Raw genomic sequence first — 18684 nt, 5'->3', positions numbered from 1 at the left:
ACACACATGAAATGCCCTCCTCCTCCTCGCCGCTTTATTATTGTCTGTTTGTTTTATACAAACTTGATGTTGGCGAATCTCTGGATGCCCTTACATCATACTCTTCCCACTGGCTTCAATAGAACGGAGGGTCAAATGAATCCTTATCCTCCGCAGCCTTGGTAGGGTAACTCAGGGAATCAACGGAGCAGAATTGTTAATGGCACTAAATGAATGTTTGTTCTGAATCACGAGGAGCACCTTAAACTTGACTGAACACGCTTTGCCATACAATTTGCACTAAATATTTTAATTAGCTGACTGTAACCTCGTTGGCTGTGTGGGAGAAAGGAAGAACTGCCTTTTAATCGGGATAATTAAACAGAGGGAGAGGGAGCGAGAGGGGGGGGGGGGAGGGAGAGAGCACTGAGGAACATGAAAAAATGAATCCCCTCGGGCTCTGACTCACTGCATGGCTACAATGTAAGTCAGAGAAGATGGGGAATTTATAGAGAGGCCAAAATAGAAACAGTCAACTCGGAATGCCAACACCACTCAACATCAATACTGCATGCAGCCCATGCACTAATGTTCTAGTTCAATGCTTTACTGGACGAGAGGCAGAGAGCTCAAATAAGGGCCGGCCAGGAGTCCACATACAGACCCTGATCAGCAGGAACAAGCTCTTAAAGGTAGGCCAATTACTGTCCCTTTACATTAGTAGTCAGAAGCAGTGCATACTGTACATAATGCATTACATACATGTATAATACATTGTAGACATTACATATGCACATATGGACAATGTAGGTATGCATGGCGTCTAAACTAGGCCCTAAAAAGAAGGAGTGATGAAATATGTATTGTATTAAATAATTACATTTTAATGACAACATAGTCACTTGGTGAAGGGCATTGGGCTGAAAATGAATAAATGCAACAACCATGTCTCTGTTGCTGGCAAACACAGTCATGGGTGGAAAGAACCATCCCATTCGGGGTTCTTCAGGGACCCTAAAATGGTTCCCCTATGGCATCGCACTCAAGAACCTTATTTGGTTCCAACTAGCATCTTTATTTTAAGAGTTTAGAGTCAGGGTATCCAAAGTTTTAGTTTTATTGCAATGGCCCGTTGTGTGTGTGTGTGTGTATGTGTGTGTGTGTGTGTGTGTGTGTGTGTGTGTGTGTGTGTGTGTGTGTGTGTGTGTGTGTGTGTGTGTGTGTGTGTGTGTGTGTGTGTGTGTGTGTGTGTGTGTGTGTGACTGACCTGTGCTGCTCTGGATGGTCCTGACGGTGGTGGTGGCCCGGGGGGCTGAGATAGCCCTCATGTTTCCCCCCACCATGGTGACCCTGTCCTCCTCGTCTTGGGAGCAGCCCTTCTCGATGGCACGGACGTAGCTGTGACTGCGCATACGGAAGCAGCCTGACATGGGGAGGTCCAGAGCATCCACCGCTTGAGACTCCATCTCACTGAAAACGGACTCGCACACTGCCTCCATCTGTCCGTTCACCTCCACCTCGCTCACCTGCAGGGGGTGACACCGCACGCACGGGGGGGGGGGGGGGGGGCAAAGGTCAAACAGGTTAGAAAAACCTAGGTCAACAACACCGGACTGGAGCCATGTACACAAGGGTTTCAAGTATATTCAGTGATTTTGAGGAATCAAAAAGGCACAAAGACACTTGAAATCAATCCAAAAGGAAAGCACGCAGTGCAGAGGGGAGGAAAGTTGTGGGGTAAAAGTTCCCGGGCCGTCCGAGTGCAGTGCTACAGGGGTGTGTTGGCAATACACATGTCTACAGGAGGGAAGACTCGTGACTAGTTGAACTGAGTGCCACGACATTGTAGAACTAAGCTCATGGAAAGGGTGTGTGGTGGTTGTATTGGAATCGTGCATGTGTCTTCATAGTCCCCAACAGAAACCCAAAGTGTCTAAGGTGGACTGCTATTCTAGCCTAATATACTTGCATGGAAAGAGGAGGAAAGAGGAGGAAAGAGGAGCAAAGAGGAGGAAAGAGGGTTATGTGTAGTCAAGCCAAATCCGTTTTCATGGTTTCTGATGTGGGCGGCAGGTAGACTAATGGTTAGAGCGTTGGGCCAGTAACTGAAAGGTTACTAGATCGAATCCCTGAGCTGACAAGATAAAAATTAGGTTGTTCTGCCCCTGAACAAGGCATTTAACCCACTGTTTCTAGGCTGTCATTGTAAATAAGAATTTGTTCTTAACTGACTTTCCTAGTTAAATAAAAAATATCATATGTTATCAATCACAGCATGTTTTTGGACTGATTCAGCAGTTTTTACCTGTTAAAGTAGAATACTATTGGAAATTAATGTTGAAAGTTCCATTTATATTTCTAAAATATAAGTTGAAAATGATGCTGTCCCTGCTTCCTGTTGACAATAACTTTAGTAGCCCAATGTCAAAATACGGTTTGGAGTGTCCAATTCAATAGTCAATATGTAGAAACAGTTTGTGATATACAGTATTAAAAATATAAAATGTGCTACCTACACATACAGTGCCTTCAGAAAGTATTCATACCCGTTGACTGATTCCACATGTTGTTCTGTTACAGCCTGAATGTTAAATTAATTCAATATATATTTTTCTCACCAATCTACACACAATACCCCACAATGACAAAGTGAAAACATGTTTTTAGATTCTTTGGCAAATGTATTGAAAATGAAACACAGAAATATCTAATTTACTTAAGTATTCACAACTCTTCGTCAATATTTGGTAGAAGCACCTTTGGCGGCGATTACAGCTGTATTCCTGTGTAAGTCTCTAAGAGCTTTCCACACCTGGATTGTGCAACATTTGTCCATTATTCTTTTCAAAATTCTTCAAGCTCTGTCAAATTGGCTGATCATTGTCAGACAACCATTTTCAGGTCTTGTCATAGATTTTCAAGTAGATTTCAGTCAAAACTGTAACTTGACCACTGAGGAACATTCATTGTCTTCTTGGTAAGCAAGAAGGTCATTTTGTCTTCCGGTGTCTGTTGGAAAGCAGACAGAACCAGGTTTTTCTCTAGGACTCTGCCTGTGCTTAGCTATATTTCATTTATTTTTATTTAAAAGAACTCCCTAGTCCTTGTCTGTGACAAACATACCCATAACATGATGCAGCCACCACTATGCTTGAAAATATGGAGAGTGGTACTCAGTAATGTGATGTACTGGATTTGCTCCAAACGTAACACTTTTTATTCAGCACAAAAAGTGAATTGCTTTGCCACATTTTTTGCAGTATGACTTTGGTGCCTTGATGCAAACAGGTTGATGTTTTGGAATATTTTTATTCTGTACAAGCTTCATTCTTTTCACTCTGTCAATTAGGTTAGTATTGTGCAGTAACTACAATGTTGTTGATCCATCATCAGTTCCTCCTATAGCAGTCATTAAAGTCTGTAAGGGACGGATCAAAATTCACCTGGGGGAGGGGTGGTCAATCAATCATTCAAATGTATTTATAAAGCCATTTTTACATCAGCCGATGTCACAAAGTGCTACACAGAAACCAAGACTAAAACCCCCAAAATAGGGAGGATTGTCTGCTTTTTGGGGAGGCACAGCGGAGGGCAGTGCGTTTTTTCCCTGGTTTACATTAGCTCTTCTGCTCATATTTCCCCTATAAACAATGGCTTGACTTACTTTTGATATGACCCTAATAAAGTTTCTAAACGTTTGTGAAGGTTTGGTATGGTGTGGCTATTATTAATAATTTGCTACTCCAGGCCTACGATATGAAGGCAGTGTGTCTCGGCGCTCCAACTGACTCCAACCAGAGTTACTCCTAAAATCTGACAATATAATGATTACCAAATACTAATTGAGTGTATGTAAACTTCTGACCCACTGGGAATGTGATGAAATAAATAAAAGCTGAAATAAATCACTCTCTCTACTATTATTCTGACATTTCACATTCTTAAAATACAGTGGTGATCCAAACTGACCTAAGACAGGGAATTTTTACTAGGATTAAATGTCAGGAATTGTGAAAAACTGAGTTTAAATGTATTTGGCTAAAGTGTATGTAAACTTCCGACTTCAACTGTATATTTGGTGTCAGGTTGGGTTGAGAAGAGGTTAGGGAGTGTTGGGTAGGTGAAAGTGTTTGTTTGCGTTTCTGCCATCCAGAGCGAGCGTGCGTTCCGCACCACGTGACTAGGGCCAAGAACTGTAACTTGCTTTCCTCTCTGGAGCAGGGCGCTGTTGAAAGGAGTGATAACTGGAATGGCGCTGTGTGTTGAGGAGGGTCAACTGAAGTTGAGGATTCCCGGTGTCTGTGACTCCTGCCGTTTGGTGCGACGCAGATCCGGAGCGTGGTGTAACAGAGAAGACTGTACTACTGAGTTTTGATGCAGAGTTTTTACCAGATAAAGTCAAGTTAGAATGTGTCAGTTATCCCGTGAGAGCTTTTGTCTGTGTTTTAGGTGTCAAGTTTATGGTCATGTGGCAGCAGTGTGTAGGAGGGAGATTCCTAGATGTGAGAATGTGTAGTATAGGTGGAAAAAGTTGTCTGTGTAAACTGTAGGGGTACCCATGGTGCTGGAGATCAGAAGTGTCCTGTGAGAGAAAGGCAGGTTGAGGTTGGCAGGATCAGAGTAGTGCAGAATTTGCCGTATGTTGAGACAGTGAAGAGAGTAGTAGAGGAAGATGAATCCAGGGCAGAGTATGGGAGCGGAGTTGAGCGGTCGTTAATCCCGCTCATCGCTCATGGAGCGTTGCGCAACTCCACCTCCTTTCCAACTGCTCTGCTAAAAACTGATCTGTGCTCATAGGAGGAAAAGAAACTGCTGCTCCAAATTCGCTCCATTCATTAAAATCACAATTTAACAAACACCCATCTATTTTTGTGACTTCCTGGACCTACCATTTGGTTTCGAAGTATTGAAATCAAACCATATGATTTGAATGAAAAGTATTTTAATAAACATGAAAAGGTGGATGTGAGAAGCGCTCATAATTTCAAATAGGCTACATGTCATATTAAACAGCATATAAAGACTCTAAATAGGTCAGGAGCCAGACAGAGCCTAAGAAGGAACGAAAATGAATTATAAAGGGTATATTTTTTCAATTATTTCAAGGCTATAGCCTACAAAGGAATACACTGTGAAGCATTTGTGAGTGTGACACAATAGGCTGATAGAGACATAAAGCCCTCAGCATTTAAAAAACATTTAGTTGTATTAAATCATTATAGTCTATAAATTGTGCATATAGGCTGTGACTTACTTAGAATTCAATACATAATAAACAAAAAATGCCTTATTAAGCTCAGTGGTGAATTAATTTTTAGAAACATGAGTTTGGTCAGTCTGTGGATTCAGGCTCATGCGATGGTGCCTGGAGAGCAGGCCAGCAGCAGAGAATATCCTCTCCACACTTGCAGAGCCACTGGGGATGCTAAACACCCTTTCGGCCACTATTGCCAGGTTGGGCAGAGATGCAGAGTTAAAAAAAAGAATTATTCCACAGGTAGGCCTAATAGTTTTTAGGCAAAATAACCAGTAACCAATAACCAATAAAAACAGAAAGCTCCTTGAAAGTGGGAACATGCCAGGCCTATTGGTCCAAAAGTATTGAACTATTGTATAGATTAATGAAACTTTTGATTTTTTGTTTTCTAAATACTTTTCTACAATGACACACTTATCTACCTACCTTGTTCCTTTCTTTTACCATCTGCACGTAATAAGTACCCTATCATGCTTTCGTGATATGTGTCTTTTCAGATTCCACAATGATTCTTTATTTTTGTGGACACTACATCACCGCATTCCCTCTCTTGCTCTTGGTTCTCATCTTTGTAAGTCACCTTGATTTTGCACCTTTTGCACCACAGCATTCTGCAGCGATACTCCATCCCATCTGGTTTGCGCTTAGTGGGACTGTCATTTGTTTTTCAACAGGACAATGAACCAAAACACATCTCCAGGCTGTGGAAGGGCTATTTGACCAAGAAGGAGAGTGATGGAGTGCTGCATCAACTGACCTGGCCTCCACAACCCAATAAGATGGTTTGGGAAGAGTTGGACCTCAGAGTGAAGGAAAAGCAGCAAACAAGTGCTCAGCATATGTGGGAATTCCTTCAAGGCATTTGGAAAAGCATTCCTCATGAAGCTGGTTGAGAGAATGCCAAATTCCACAAATTGACTTTTAACAAGGCACACCTGTTAATTGAAATGCATTTCTCTCAACCATGAAGCTGGTTGAGAGAATGCCAAGAGTGTGCAATGCTGTTATGAAGGCAAAAGGGTGACTACTTTGAAGAATCTAAAATATATTTAGATTTGTTTGACACTTTTTTGGTTACTATATGATTCCAAAGGTGTTATTTCATAGTTTTAATGTTTTCACTATTATTCTACAATGTAGAAAATAATCAAAATAAAGAAAAACCCATGAATGAGAAGGTGTGTCCAAACTTTTGACTGGTACTGTATATATAAATCATTAGTCCAAAGATGGATGTAGCAACTACAGATTGTCCCTTTTGTATCAGCATGAATTAGATTGAGCAATAAAAGGCCCACTTTTATTCCATAGGCTGGGATCCGCACTATGCAGCTGCTGCAAGAGCACATTTTTCACTGGCTGTCCACTGGTTTCAAAAACAATGATTGATAGGCAGCTTAAACTTCTTGAATTCAACCGTTATTGGGTTCAAATATACATTTAGATTTATGAACAGCCATCCACAACAACCACAATCCGTAAAGCGCAAATAGCTAAATGAGAGCGCAGCAGTGTGATTCACGTCAATGCGCTATGTAGATATCAATAATAAGTGATATCCGTATCGCCGTAGACTACACCGCTGTTGTCATCCTTACATCCAAGCGTTTATTCAAATTGGATAATCTTTGGATGACGACAGCAGTCGCACCATTGGAAGACATAGCTTGGACAGTAGCCTACAAAAGCCTATTCCTGCTCTTTACCTGGGATCCATCAAACCCATTTGGTGTGTCATCATAATGGTATCTGACTTGTGGTCAGACTCGCTCAGGTGGAACAAACTTGTGCCTTTTTACAATGCTGATTTGAATGTCATTGAGAAAACAGAGAAGTGTCCAAGATTTTTTTTTGCAAACATCCTTTCTGTTTTTAAAAGACATCCTCAAAGTAATTGTCACGAATACTACCGAAGGTGACTCCCCTTCCCGTTCGGGTGGCGCTCGGCGGTCGTCGTCGCCGGTCTACTAGCTGCCACCGATCCCTTTTTCCTTTTTGTTTATGTCTGTCTAATTGTTTTCACCTGTTCCTTGTTGGGGTTTTGGGAGGTGTACTATTTAGTTTCGTTTCGCCCGCTAGTGTTTGTGCGGGCTTATTGGTTGTCATTGTACGTAGGAGGTGTATCATTGATTTTGGGTTTTCGCTGTCCGGTTTATTAACAGTGGTCTTTGGGTTGTGTTTGCGCCTGTGTTTTGGCGTCACCCATTTTTGTACCTGTTCCTGTTCACTGTGGACATTAAAGCGTTTGTTCCCGTGAAACTTCTGCTCTCTGCGCCTGACTCCACACCCATCATTCTCCTGACGTTACAGTAATCATATAGTTTTTCAAAAGTATCTGTAATCTGATTACAATATTTTAGTTGGTAACGTAACGGATTACAGTTACCGTTTTTGTAATCCCTTACATGTAACGGATGACATGTAATCCATTACTCCCCAACCCTGCCTGTACATTAAATATATTCACTGATCGTGTACTCTACCTTGGCAAATATAGGTGTGGTTCAGGTATGAATGTCTGTGAAACATTACTTTTCAGTCATATCCAATACCAGGAGAATCAAACTCCATTCTTTGAATGATGCTGTGTCTGCATGTATGTATTACCATTATACACTTTAACAGTGTTTACCAATCCTTGTCCTGGGACATCAATGGTTACTCATTATAACCATGCAATAGACTAGAAACATGATTTAACTAGTTAAAGGCTGATTTGTAGTTCATATATACAGAAACAGAATTTAAAAAACAGTTCACTACACTTCCTACAGTACGCATCATGTAAATACTCTAAAACCAGTTAATGTCAATGTAACTCCCTTCATCTGCATTAATCTGAGGACATAGGATAGGTGTAGTATTTCATCAAATGAGAGACTTCATTTCAACAAGTGGATAATGTGAAATGCTTTATTGAAAGAAGTTCATCATCTAAGTGTTATAAATACATAATACATGCATTATAAATATTATAATTGTAATATTATAAATTCAAGTTCAATCTGTACCTCAATGCACATATGGTGTGCATTATAAAAACAGAGGAAGAAAGAGGCGGTGGGTAGAGAGGCGTGAGAGAGTTTAAAAGACAGAAAGGGAAAGAGGTAAGAACAGAGGAGCAAGGAAGACAGCATATAAATAATGAATTACAGTGCTACCCTAATATTCTCTCAGTTCATCACCATTTCATAATAGTGTCTCTAGCGGTGTCTCCTAACAGCCTTGGGCCCCCAGTTGGCCCGAAGGTTATCTTAAGAGCGGGTGAGGTGGCGATGACGGGACTGGCTTCCTCTCTCACATCCAAAAATATCTGCAGACGAGAGACAGATGGATTGAGAGAGAGCATGGTTAAGCATTTTTTAAATTGTATTCTTACACTGTCAGTCATTAATCATCAGGAGGTGAAATGCAAAACTGACCTTGGATCATTAACTCTGGGACTACTACATCTCTATCTGTATTTCAACGGATGGCCCTGGTCACCCAACCTTGCAGTGCCCTGCACGGTAACTGTAGGCAATCGTTTTGAAGGAATCTGTAGGAATATGGAAGATAATGTCATTATTCGACTTTAACATCACCAGGTCATTATGGATTACTAAAGTATAATATCCCTTATAACAAATCATGATAACTTCAGATAGATAGATGCATGTGCGCACACATGTGCATGTGTAGCATGTGACAATAGCAGGATCATATTAAGGATAGCATCACAGATGAATACATAAATACCACTTGAAGCTTGATGATGACTTGATCATTTGAATCAGCTGTGTAGTGCTAAGGCAAAAACGAAAATGTGCACCCCTTTGAGTCCCCAGGACCAGGACTGAGAGGTAAAATGTAATTAACTTAGCCAGTTATCTATACAGTATGTAAAGTTGGCTCGATAGCTAGCTAGCTATGTTAGCAACTCATTTGAGTTAGCCTGCACTGTTGCTAGCTAGCTAATAATACATCGTTTTTTTTTTTTACATTTTTGAAATGTATTTACTTACTTGAGTAGGTTCTCCCAGCCATGTGGACATTTGGAAAAAGGGCAGCAAAGTTTGTTTGTTACCTGAGTGGTTTAGAGCATGTTACTATTTACCTGTGAATAAATTCATGAAATGGAGAATGGAATAAGCTATTTACCCATTTAATAACCAGACTTTCATACAAACGTGCCCTGCTGAATTCTTGACGCACAATCGAATGTGCTGCTATATGCTGCGATATGCTGCCAGCACGCCCACAAGCGAGCCGCTCCGGGCGGCCGAAGCGGCACGCGGCAATTTACCGCGTGCTAGTGTAGACGAGCCGTGACGCTCCATCTTTTGGCAATCTCGCTCCAGTCAAATTGGACACGCTCCCCTCCAGCTCCGCTCACTTACTGGTACAGGGTGAGTAGGTCGAGGCCAAGCGAGAGTGATAGGAATAACATGTGCTTCATTAAAGTTCATTTTTTGGGCGTTCATGGCCATGGTTGTCAACTGAACCACAGGAATGGAAAATAAATCACATAGGATAGATGTTGTGGCGGTAGCTGCAGAGAAGTACTTGGGTGTATGAGATTTTACTGCAGAAGAGTTACAAGGTGTTTTGAACGATAGTGTCCCGTCTTCCCAGGCTGCTGGCCTGGTGTAGAATCAGATAGGGCCAAAGTAGTGGAAAGGTGGTGAGGTTTTTAATGGGGGTAGGGTTAGTTGGTAGGGCAAAAAAATTTCACAGTGTAAAGAATTCATACTACAGAAAATTAGGCTGGTACACAGCCAACACAGTAGGTGGCGGCATGCACCTATAACATTTGTTTGCGGACCGCCATAATATCAAAGGAAAATAAGAAGTACTGTATCACAAAAATTATATGATTGATGCAATTTCAATGTTGCTTTGTGTATCACCAAGTTGACTTGATATTACTGCAACACTGTTCACTGCCTCCAAGTTGCTTGACATAGGCCTTTCAAAGAGCTGTCAGTCAAGGTGAGCTTATGAGTTCCCTGCCCACTCTGCCTGTCTACTTCCTGGTAGTTGGCCAAAAAGTACCTTTTCTCAAATTTTTTGCTTTTCTATCCAAAACAAATGTTATGGGTGTTATTTCAGTCACACAAAAGGCTATTTTACATGTCAATCAGAATGACTTTTCAGGACCTTTAATAGTTGAATATTTACCCATGTCCATTTTTATCTGTTTTGCCCTGCATTCACAGTCAGTTTGGAAGCCTTTGTTTAGGCCTCTAGAAGTGCAAGTGTTATAAAACACCAAATATTCATTAATATGTAGTAATATGCAATTGCATATAGTAAACCTGCTTGATCTGATCCATTTTATTTACAGTAAAATACTGTAGAAATAATTGTCTTACAGTTTAATAACCCCTTTAATGTATCGTACTGTGTTTCATTGCTCTGGCATCAAGTTACCGTGCATATCTCAGTATTGTATTGGCACTATCCAGATATAGTCAGAGATATAACATAAGATATATTGTTGTAATTGCCATTCTTTTGAAGATCAATGTATCCTTAACTACAACAACATGTTCAGTAATGGTTTCAGAAACGTTTAACTGGCTGTGACATGTTATTTATACATTATTACCTTGGTTTAATGCACTGACTGTAAGTTGCAAAGAACAAGAGCGCCCGCTAAATGCACCTTGCTTTGTGCAAGGGGGCATTGTCATGCTGAAACAGGAAAGGGGCTTCCCCAAACTGTTGCCACAAAGTTGGAAGCACAGAATCGTCTAGAATGTCATTGTATGCAGTAGCATTAATATTTCCCTTCACTGGAATGAAAAATAGCCCCAGACCATTATTCCTTCTTCACCAAACACTACAGTTGGCACTATGCATTTGGGCAGGTAGCATTCTCCTGACATCTGCCAAATCCAGATTTGTCCATCAGACTGCCAGATGGTGAAGTGTGATTCATCACTCCAGAGAACGTGTTTCCACTGTTCCAGAGTCCAACTGCTCCAACAACACTCCAGCCGACGCTTGGCATTGCGCCTGGTGATCTTAGGCTTGTGTGCGGCTAACGGAGGTTATGGTGCTAACGAAGATTATGGCGCTGACGTTGCTTCAGAGGCAGTTTGGAACTTCGTATTGAATGTTGCAGCCAAGGAGAGGCGATGTTTACGCGTAACGCGCTTCAGCACTCAGTGATCCAGTTCTGTGAGCTTGTGTAGCCTATCACTTGTGGCTGAGCTGTGGTCGCTCCTAGAGTTTCCACTTCACAATAACAGCATTTACAGTTGATCGGGGCAGCTCTAGCAGGGCAGGAATTTGACGGTGCCACGTTGAAAGTCACAGAGCTCTTCAGTAAGGCCATTCTACTGCCAATGTTTTTCTATGGCGATTGCATGGTGTGCCTTGTTAAAAGTTAATTTGTGAAATTTCTTTTCTTCTTAATGCATTTGAGCCAATCAGTTGTGTTGTGACAAGGTAGGGTTAGTATTTCGAAGATAGCCCTATTTGGTAAAAGACCAAGTCCATATTATGGCAAGAAAGCTCAAATAAACAATCTGCAAAAACCATCAAGTGCTATGATGAAACTGGCTCTCATGAGGACCACCACAGGAAAATAAGACCCCGAGTTACCTCTGCTGCAGAGGATAAATTCATTAGACTTATCTGCACCTCAGATTGCAGCCCAAATAAATGCTTCACGGAGTTCAAGTAACAGACACATCTCAACATCAACTGTTCAGAGGAGACTGCGTCAATCAGGCCTTCATGGTCGAATTGCTGCAAAGAGACCACTACTAAGGGACACCAATAAGAAGAAGAGACTTGCTTGGGCCAAGAAACACGAGCAATGGACATTAGACCGGTGGAAATCTGTCCTTTGGTGTTGATGAGTCCAAATTTTTTATTTTTGGTTCCAACCGCCGTGTCTTTATGAAACGCAGAGTAAGTGAGCGGATGATCTCCGCATGTGTGGTTCCCACCGTGAGGGATGGAGGAGGAGGAGATGTTATGGTGTGGGGGTGCTTTGCTGGTGACACTGTCAGTGATTTATTTAGAACTAGCATGCCTACCACAGCATTCTGCAGCGATACGCCATCCCATCTGGTTTGCGCTTAGTGGGACTATCATTTGTTTTTCAACAGGACAATGACCCAAAACACACCTCCAGGCTGTGTAAGGGCTATTTGACCAAGAATTCGAGTGATGGAGTGCTGCATCAATTGACCTGGCCTCCACAATCACCCGACCTCAACCCAGTTGAGATGGTTTGGAATGAGTTGGCCTGCAGAGTGCAGGAAAAGCAACCAACAAGTGCTAAAATGTTTTATTTTTTATTTAACTAGGCAAGTCAGTTAAGAACAAATTCTTATTTGCAATGACGGCTTACACCTGCCAAACCCGGACGAAGCTAGGCCAATTGCGCTCCGCCCCATGGTTCTCCCAATCACGCACAGGAACTCCTTCAAGATGGTTGGAAAAGTATTCCAGGTGAAGCTGGTTGAGAGAATGCAAAGAGTGTGCAAAGCTGATATCAAGGCAAAGGGTGGCTACTTTGAAGAATCTCATATATAAAATATATTTTGATTTGTTTAACACTTTTGTTGCTTACTACATGATTCCATATGTTATTTCATAGTTTTGATGTCTCACTATTATTCTACAATGTAGAAAATAGGAAAAATAAAGACAAACCCTTCAATGGGTAGGTGTGTCCAAACTTTTGACTGGTACTGTATATATATTAAGAGATGACATAAATAGTCTTATGCACAATTTAACCAGGCGCTCTAGAAAGAGGTCCCATAGTGACTGTGCAGCATCCTCTCCTCTAGTATGGCAGATGTTGGTTAGCTAGGAGAACTGTGACTGTGGGTTTGGCAGGATTTGAAGGAGAGGAGGGAGTAAGACATTGAGACTGTGTGCTTGAGACAACATGTTGGATTGGGGGCAGGTGATTGGAGAGAGAGAGAGAGAGGGCTGCAGAACATGTGTGGTAGATACAGTATGTAACGTGATAAGAAGACAGATTGTGTGGTAGATATATATAAATGTATACATTGGACGGGGCCACAGATCCTCAGTCCCCCCCTGCCTCAGACCTCCCCTTTCTACAGATCCCCGACCCCCCCTGCCTCACTCTCCAGTATCCATGGTGCAATAGGGGGGGCCAGGGGCTAGGGTCAGTCTGTCACATCTGTTTTATGTGATGTCCTGTGTGATATTAGGTGTGCTCCTAATTCACCCTTCTCTCTCTCATCCGCTTGTATCGACCTCTGAAGTGTGCTAGTGTACATGGCGGTAAAGGCTTTTGAACAATGGCTGTGAAGCATTACTGGTGGCGTAAGACATAAATCACGCTCGTTTTCTAAGGTGTGCTGTGAGAGTTAAGCACCAGTTGTGCTGTTGTGTTGTAAAGTATGCTAGCAGAAGGCTATGTGTGAAGTATTGCGTGATGCAGAGCACTGGGAATTAGCTGATCTGTTACGGACCAGTGGTAGCTGGTGTGGGAGTGGAGCCTAAGTGAATGGAACTGTATTAAACACATCAAACGCATGGTTTCAATATGTTTTGGTACCATTCCATTGATTCCATTCCAGACATTACAATGAGTCGTCCTCCCTTTACCCGACTTCAGTACTAAATACATGTACATTCCTGCAGTGTAGTCCATGTGTGTTTCCTGGCTGTTGAAAATGAAAACATTGTTTCAGCTCTAATGAGAAAGACCTAATTGGAGTATTTCTCTATACGTCACTGGAGTCTACAGAGGGGGAATTAACAGACAGATAGGATGATGGAGGGATCAAGGAAAAGGAGGGCTGTATTTCTCGCAGTCTAATTAGCACTGTGAATTTGACTCTGATCATTAGACCTGTAGGAAACAACACCTGAATGTTTGGAGATGGTTTGGTTTGAATAGCCGCTCGGATGGGATGGTTGCTGGACGGTTGTCTGATAGTTGATTAGGGATTGGATAGGGTTTGATTTGGTGTTGGTTTTTCCTCCCCGTTGCATGGCCGTTGGGTTTAAGAAAGGACAGGAGCCGGTTAGGGGACGGAGCAGGGGGAGGTATGCGCCCCCAGGGCCACCAACCTGGCTAATGGTGCTCATGGCTCTCATGTAGCTCTCGTTTCGCGAGCGGAATTTGGGCGAGGCCAGCAGCCCTGCCGGGTCCAAGCTGTCCAGGCTTCTATTGATGGAAACCTCACTCACCGCACGCAGGTAGCTGTGGCTCCGGATCTGCAACTTGGGAGAGTGCGACTCAGTGGAGATCCTGCAGAGAAAGAGGGTGAGAAGTTGGGGGTGAAAATGCGCTCATGAGAGAGAGCCAAGGGCAGAACAAATGAAGACAGAGAGAGAGAGAGAGAGAGAGAGAGAGAGAGAGAGAGAGAGAGAGAGAGAGAGAGAGAGAGAGAGAGAGAGAGAGAGAGAGAGAGAGAGAGAGAGAGAGAGAGAGAGAGAGAGAGAGAGAGATAACATTATTAAGCACTAAAAAGCCAGGCAGAGGGGGGAGAAAGAAATAGGGCCTTCACAACTCATCCCCCAGACACAAGGAAAGAGTGTATGTTTATGTATGCATGAGAGAAAGAACGAGGAGAGGCTGTGTGTGTGTGTGTGTCAGAGGAGGCCGGTGGGATGAGATGTAGGAGGATGGGCTTAGTGTAATGGCTGGAATGGAATGAATGGAAGGGAGTCAGCCATATTGTTTCCATGTGTTTTTCCATTCCAGTCATGATGATGAGCACATCCTCCTATACCCCTTCCACCAGCCTCTTCTGGTGTGTGTGTGCGCGCGCGTGTGTGTGTATAGAAAGAGTATAGAGAAGTAGAGCACTCTTTCTGAATATTCAATCGCTTCAGGACCATCCCATATCTAATCAACGAGCGCATTGTTTAATACTCACATAAGCTTTGAGTGTCCTTGGAATATCTTTTGATTCGCTTGACAGAGTGGAGAAAAAAGGACTTGGGCAAGCTCTGATGCATGTAAGTAGTGGGGAGATGAAAAGCAGTGTGTGCGAAGTAGAGGTTCAAACACACACACACACACACACACACACACACACACACACACACACACACACACACACACACACACACACACACACACACACACACACACACACACACACACACACACACACACACACACACACACACACACACACACACACACACACACAGCTCTCCCTCAGAGGAATCTGAAGGGTGAGCTCATTAGCCCTAACCTGCAGTCACCAAGCAGGTGGGAAATCACTCAGCACTTTCACACCTGTGTGTGTGTGTGTGTGTGTGTGTGTGTGTGTGTGTGTGTGTGTGTGTGTGTGTGTGTGTGTGTGTGTGTGTGTGTGTGTGTGTGTGTGTGTGTGTGTGTGTGTGTGTGTGTGTGTGTGTGTGCAGCAAGTTCCATATACACTAAGCGATTAACACATCGCTTAGTGTAAAACCTTATTTGAATATTTCCCAGAGTACCTTACCTTTCAAGTAAATTGTGCAGTTAGCACCCATGACTGTATTTGTTAGTGACAGAGACATGGCTGTTGCATTCATCCACTTCCTTCATATTGCCTCAACCAAATCAGATCCTAAGTGTATATGTTGCAAATAAAAACAAGTTCTTTAAATGTCATTAAACAGTTGAAACCATGTTTTTCATGAAATTGGATGATTTTGAAGGAACTCAGATCAAAGTATGAAAAAATGACTGTTGCTTGTACATTGACAAAATGTGATCAAAAATGTCCTTTTCCTCTCCCCATGTCAAACACTTGAATTCATTATTAAGGGGACAAGGTGACATCACCTTAACTCCAATTTTATTACACCAACGGTAACATATTTACCTCATTTAAAGAAGTACCGCCTTGTAAACAACATTGGAGAAGGTGTGGTATATAGCTAGATAGCTACTCTGCTGGTGCTAAGATTTGACCGTAAGGTGTCAGCAAATAAAATGAAAAGTTAACCCTATTCGTCAATGGCAAAGATCAGGGGCACAACTTTCACTGGGGACACTGTTAACTGCATCACAAGAGACATGCCATATGGGAGATGTACAGTATATACAGTGCAATTGGAAAATATTCAGAATCTTTGAGTTTTTCAACATTTTGTTACATTACAGGCTTATTCTAAAATGTATTCAATTAATGTTTTTCCTCATCCATCTACACACAATACCCCATAATGATGAAGTGAATACAGTGTTTCTGGAAATCTTTGCAAATGTATAGAAAAAAAGAAGAAATTCCTTATTTACATACGTTTTCAGACCCTTTGATATGAGACTCGAAATTGAGCTCAGGTGCATCCTGTTTCCATTGATCATCCTTGAGATGTTTCTACAACTTGATTGGAGTCCACCCGTGGTAAATTCAATTGATTGGACATGATTTGGAAAGGCACACCTGTCAATATAAGGTCCCACAAAGCATGTCAGAGCAAAAATCAAGCAATGAGGTCGAAGGAATTGTCCGTAGAGCGCTGAGACTGTGTCGAGAAACAGATCTGGGGAAGGGTACCGAAACATTTCTGCAGCATTGAAGGTCCCCAAAAACACAGTGGCCTCCATGATTCTTAAATGGAAGAAGTTTGGAATTACCAAGACTCTTCCTAGAGCTGGCCGCCCAGCCAAACTGAGCAGTCGTGGGAGAACAGCCTTGGTCAGGAAGGTGACCAAGAACCCGATGGTCACTCTGACAGAGCTCCAGAGTTCCTATGTGGAGATGGGAGAACCTTACAAAAGGACAACCATCTCTGCACCAATCTGGCCTTTATGGTAGAGTGGCCAGATGGAAGCTACTCCTCAGTAGAAGGCACATGACATCCCGCTTGGAGTTTACCAAAAGGCGCCCAAAGACTCTCAGACCATGAGAAACAAGATTCTCTGGTCTGATGAAACCAAGATTGAACTCTTTGGCCTGAATGCCAAGCTTCACGTCTGGAGGAAACCTGGCACTATCCCTACGGTGAAGCATGGTGGTGGCAGCATCATGCTGTGGGGATGTTTTTCGGCAGCAGAGACTGGGAGACTAGTCAGGATCAAGGGAAAGATAAATGAAGCAAAGTACTTTGCTCATGAAACGCAGGAGTGGCTTTGGGACAAGTCTCTGAATATCCTTGAGTGGCCCAGCGAGAGCCAGGAATTGAACCCTATTAAACATCTATGGAGAGACCTGAAAATAGCTGTGCAGCGACGCTCCCCATCCAACCTGACAGAGCTTGAGAGGATCTGCAGAGAAGAATGGGAGAAACTGCCAACCTTGTAGCGTCATACCCAAGAAGAATTGAGGCTGTAATTGCTGCCAAAGGTGCTTAAACAAAGTACTGAGTAAAGGGTCTGAATATTTACGTAAATGTGATATTTCTTTTTTTTTTTTTTTATGTTTCAATTGCGTAAGTTTCTAAAAAAAAACTGTTTTTAATGTCATCATTATGGGGTATTGTGTGTAAATTGATTTGGGAATAAAAAATGTAATCAATTTTAGAATAAGGCTGTAACAAAGGGGTTTGAATACACTGTATGTGACCCACCATCTGGATTCAGTCCTATGTAGAACATCTTGAAACAGTATTTTCTCCCCAATTGGTAGTTACAGTCTTGTCTCATCAATGCAACTCTCGTATGGACTCGGAAGAGGCGAAGGTCGAGAACCACACATCCTCCAAAACACGATCCCAACCAAGCTGCACTGCTTCTTGACACAATGCAGGCTCAACCTGGAAGCCAGCCACACCAATGTGTCCAGAGAAAATACCATACACCTAGCCACAGGGACATCCCTGCCGACATCCCTGCCAGCCAAACCCGGAAGGACGCTGGGCCAATGGTATGCTGCCCCATGGGTCTCCTGGTTGTGGCCAGCTGCGACAGAGCCTAGACTCAAACCAGGATCTCTAGTGGCACAGTTAGCAACTGCGATGCAGTGCCTTAGACCACTGCACCACTTGGAAGGCCCCTAAATGGCCTTTTTTACATTGGATAAAAGTAAAGACACAGAGCTAGACAAAGCATCTCACTGCAGTTGAGGAACAATGGGAAGGTAATTCGGCTTTGATAGTCGATTAACTTGTAACCCCACTTTTTTGAAAATGGTTCATGAATATTTTTGGTACACCTACTGGAGAGCTCTTTGTCTACACCCATTCAGCATCGTTCACACCCTCTTAAGCCTTAGCCCCAACCATCTTTTTAAGGATTCACATGTGAGGCCATGTGCTAAACAGAGTGAATAAGGTAATGTCGTAAACAACCAAAGATTCAAGACTAAAAATGGTGAAAGTAGTAGCAAAGTCCTTGGCCTGTATCCTAATCTGATTTTGGTGCAGGGCATGGTGTTCTTCACATTACCGTCTCTGGTAAACACACACTATATAACAAAAAAGTGTATTTGTTAGATGCACAGAATACAAAAGGTGTAAACGGTACAGTGAAATGGGTTCTTGCATAATGGAGTCTTTTGTTTAGATGTTTAGCTAGCTAAACA

The 18684-nt window shown here is 42.5% G+C and overlaps 1 protein-coding gene across 3 annotated transcripts in view; it reads right to left on the bottom strand.

Annotated features, from left to right (window-relative positions):
- Positions 1-18684, bottom strand: part of LOC139583555 (disks large-associated protein 1-like) — a 240665-nt gene that overhangs the window by 61689 nt on the left and 160292 nt on the right. For 2 of the 3 annotated variants that reach the window (XM_071414771.1, XM_071414773.1), the window contains exons 5-6: positions 14291-14471; positions 1247-1505 (exon numbers count right to left, since the gene is read on the bottom strand). In XM_071414771.1, coding sequence (XP_071270872.1) covers positions 1247-1505; positions 14291-14471 — 440 coding nt within the window. The remainder of the gene's footprint in view (positions 1-1246; positions 1506-14290; positions 14472-18684) is intronic. The other variant, XM_071414772.1, reaches the window with a different exon arrangement.

Source organism: Salvelinus alpinus, chromosome 8 (genome assembly GCF_045679555.1).
Source record: "Salvelinus alpinus chromosome 8, SLU_Salpinus.1, whole genome shotgun sequence".
Classification (NCBI taxonomy): domain Eukaryota; kingdom Metazoa; phylum Chordata; class Actinopteri; order Salmoniformes; family Salmonidae; genus Salvelinus; species Salvelinus alpinus.
This window is presented reverse-complemented; position numbering and strand designations above follow the sequence as displayed.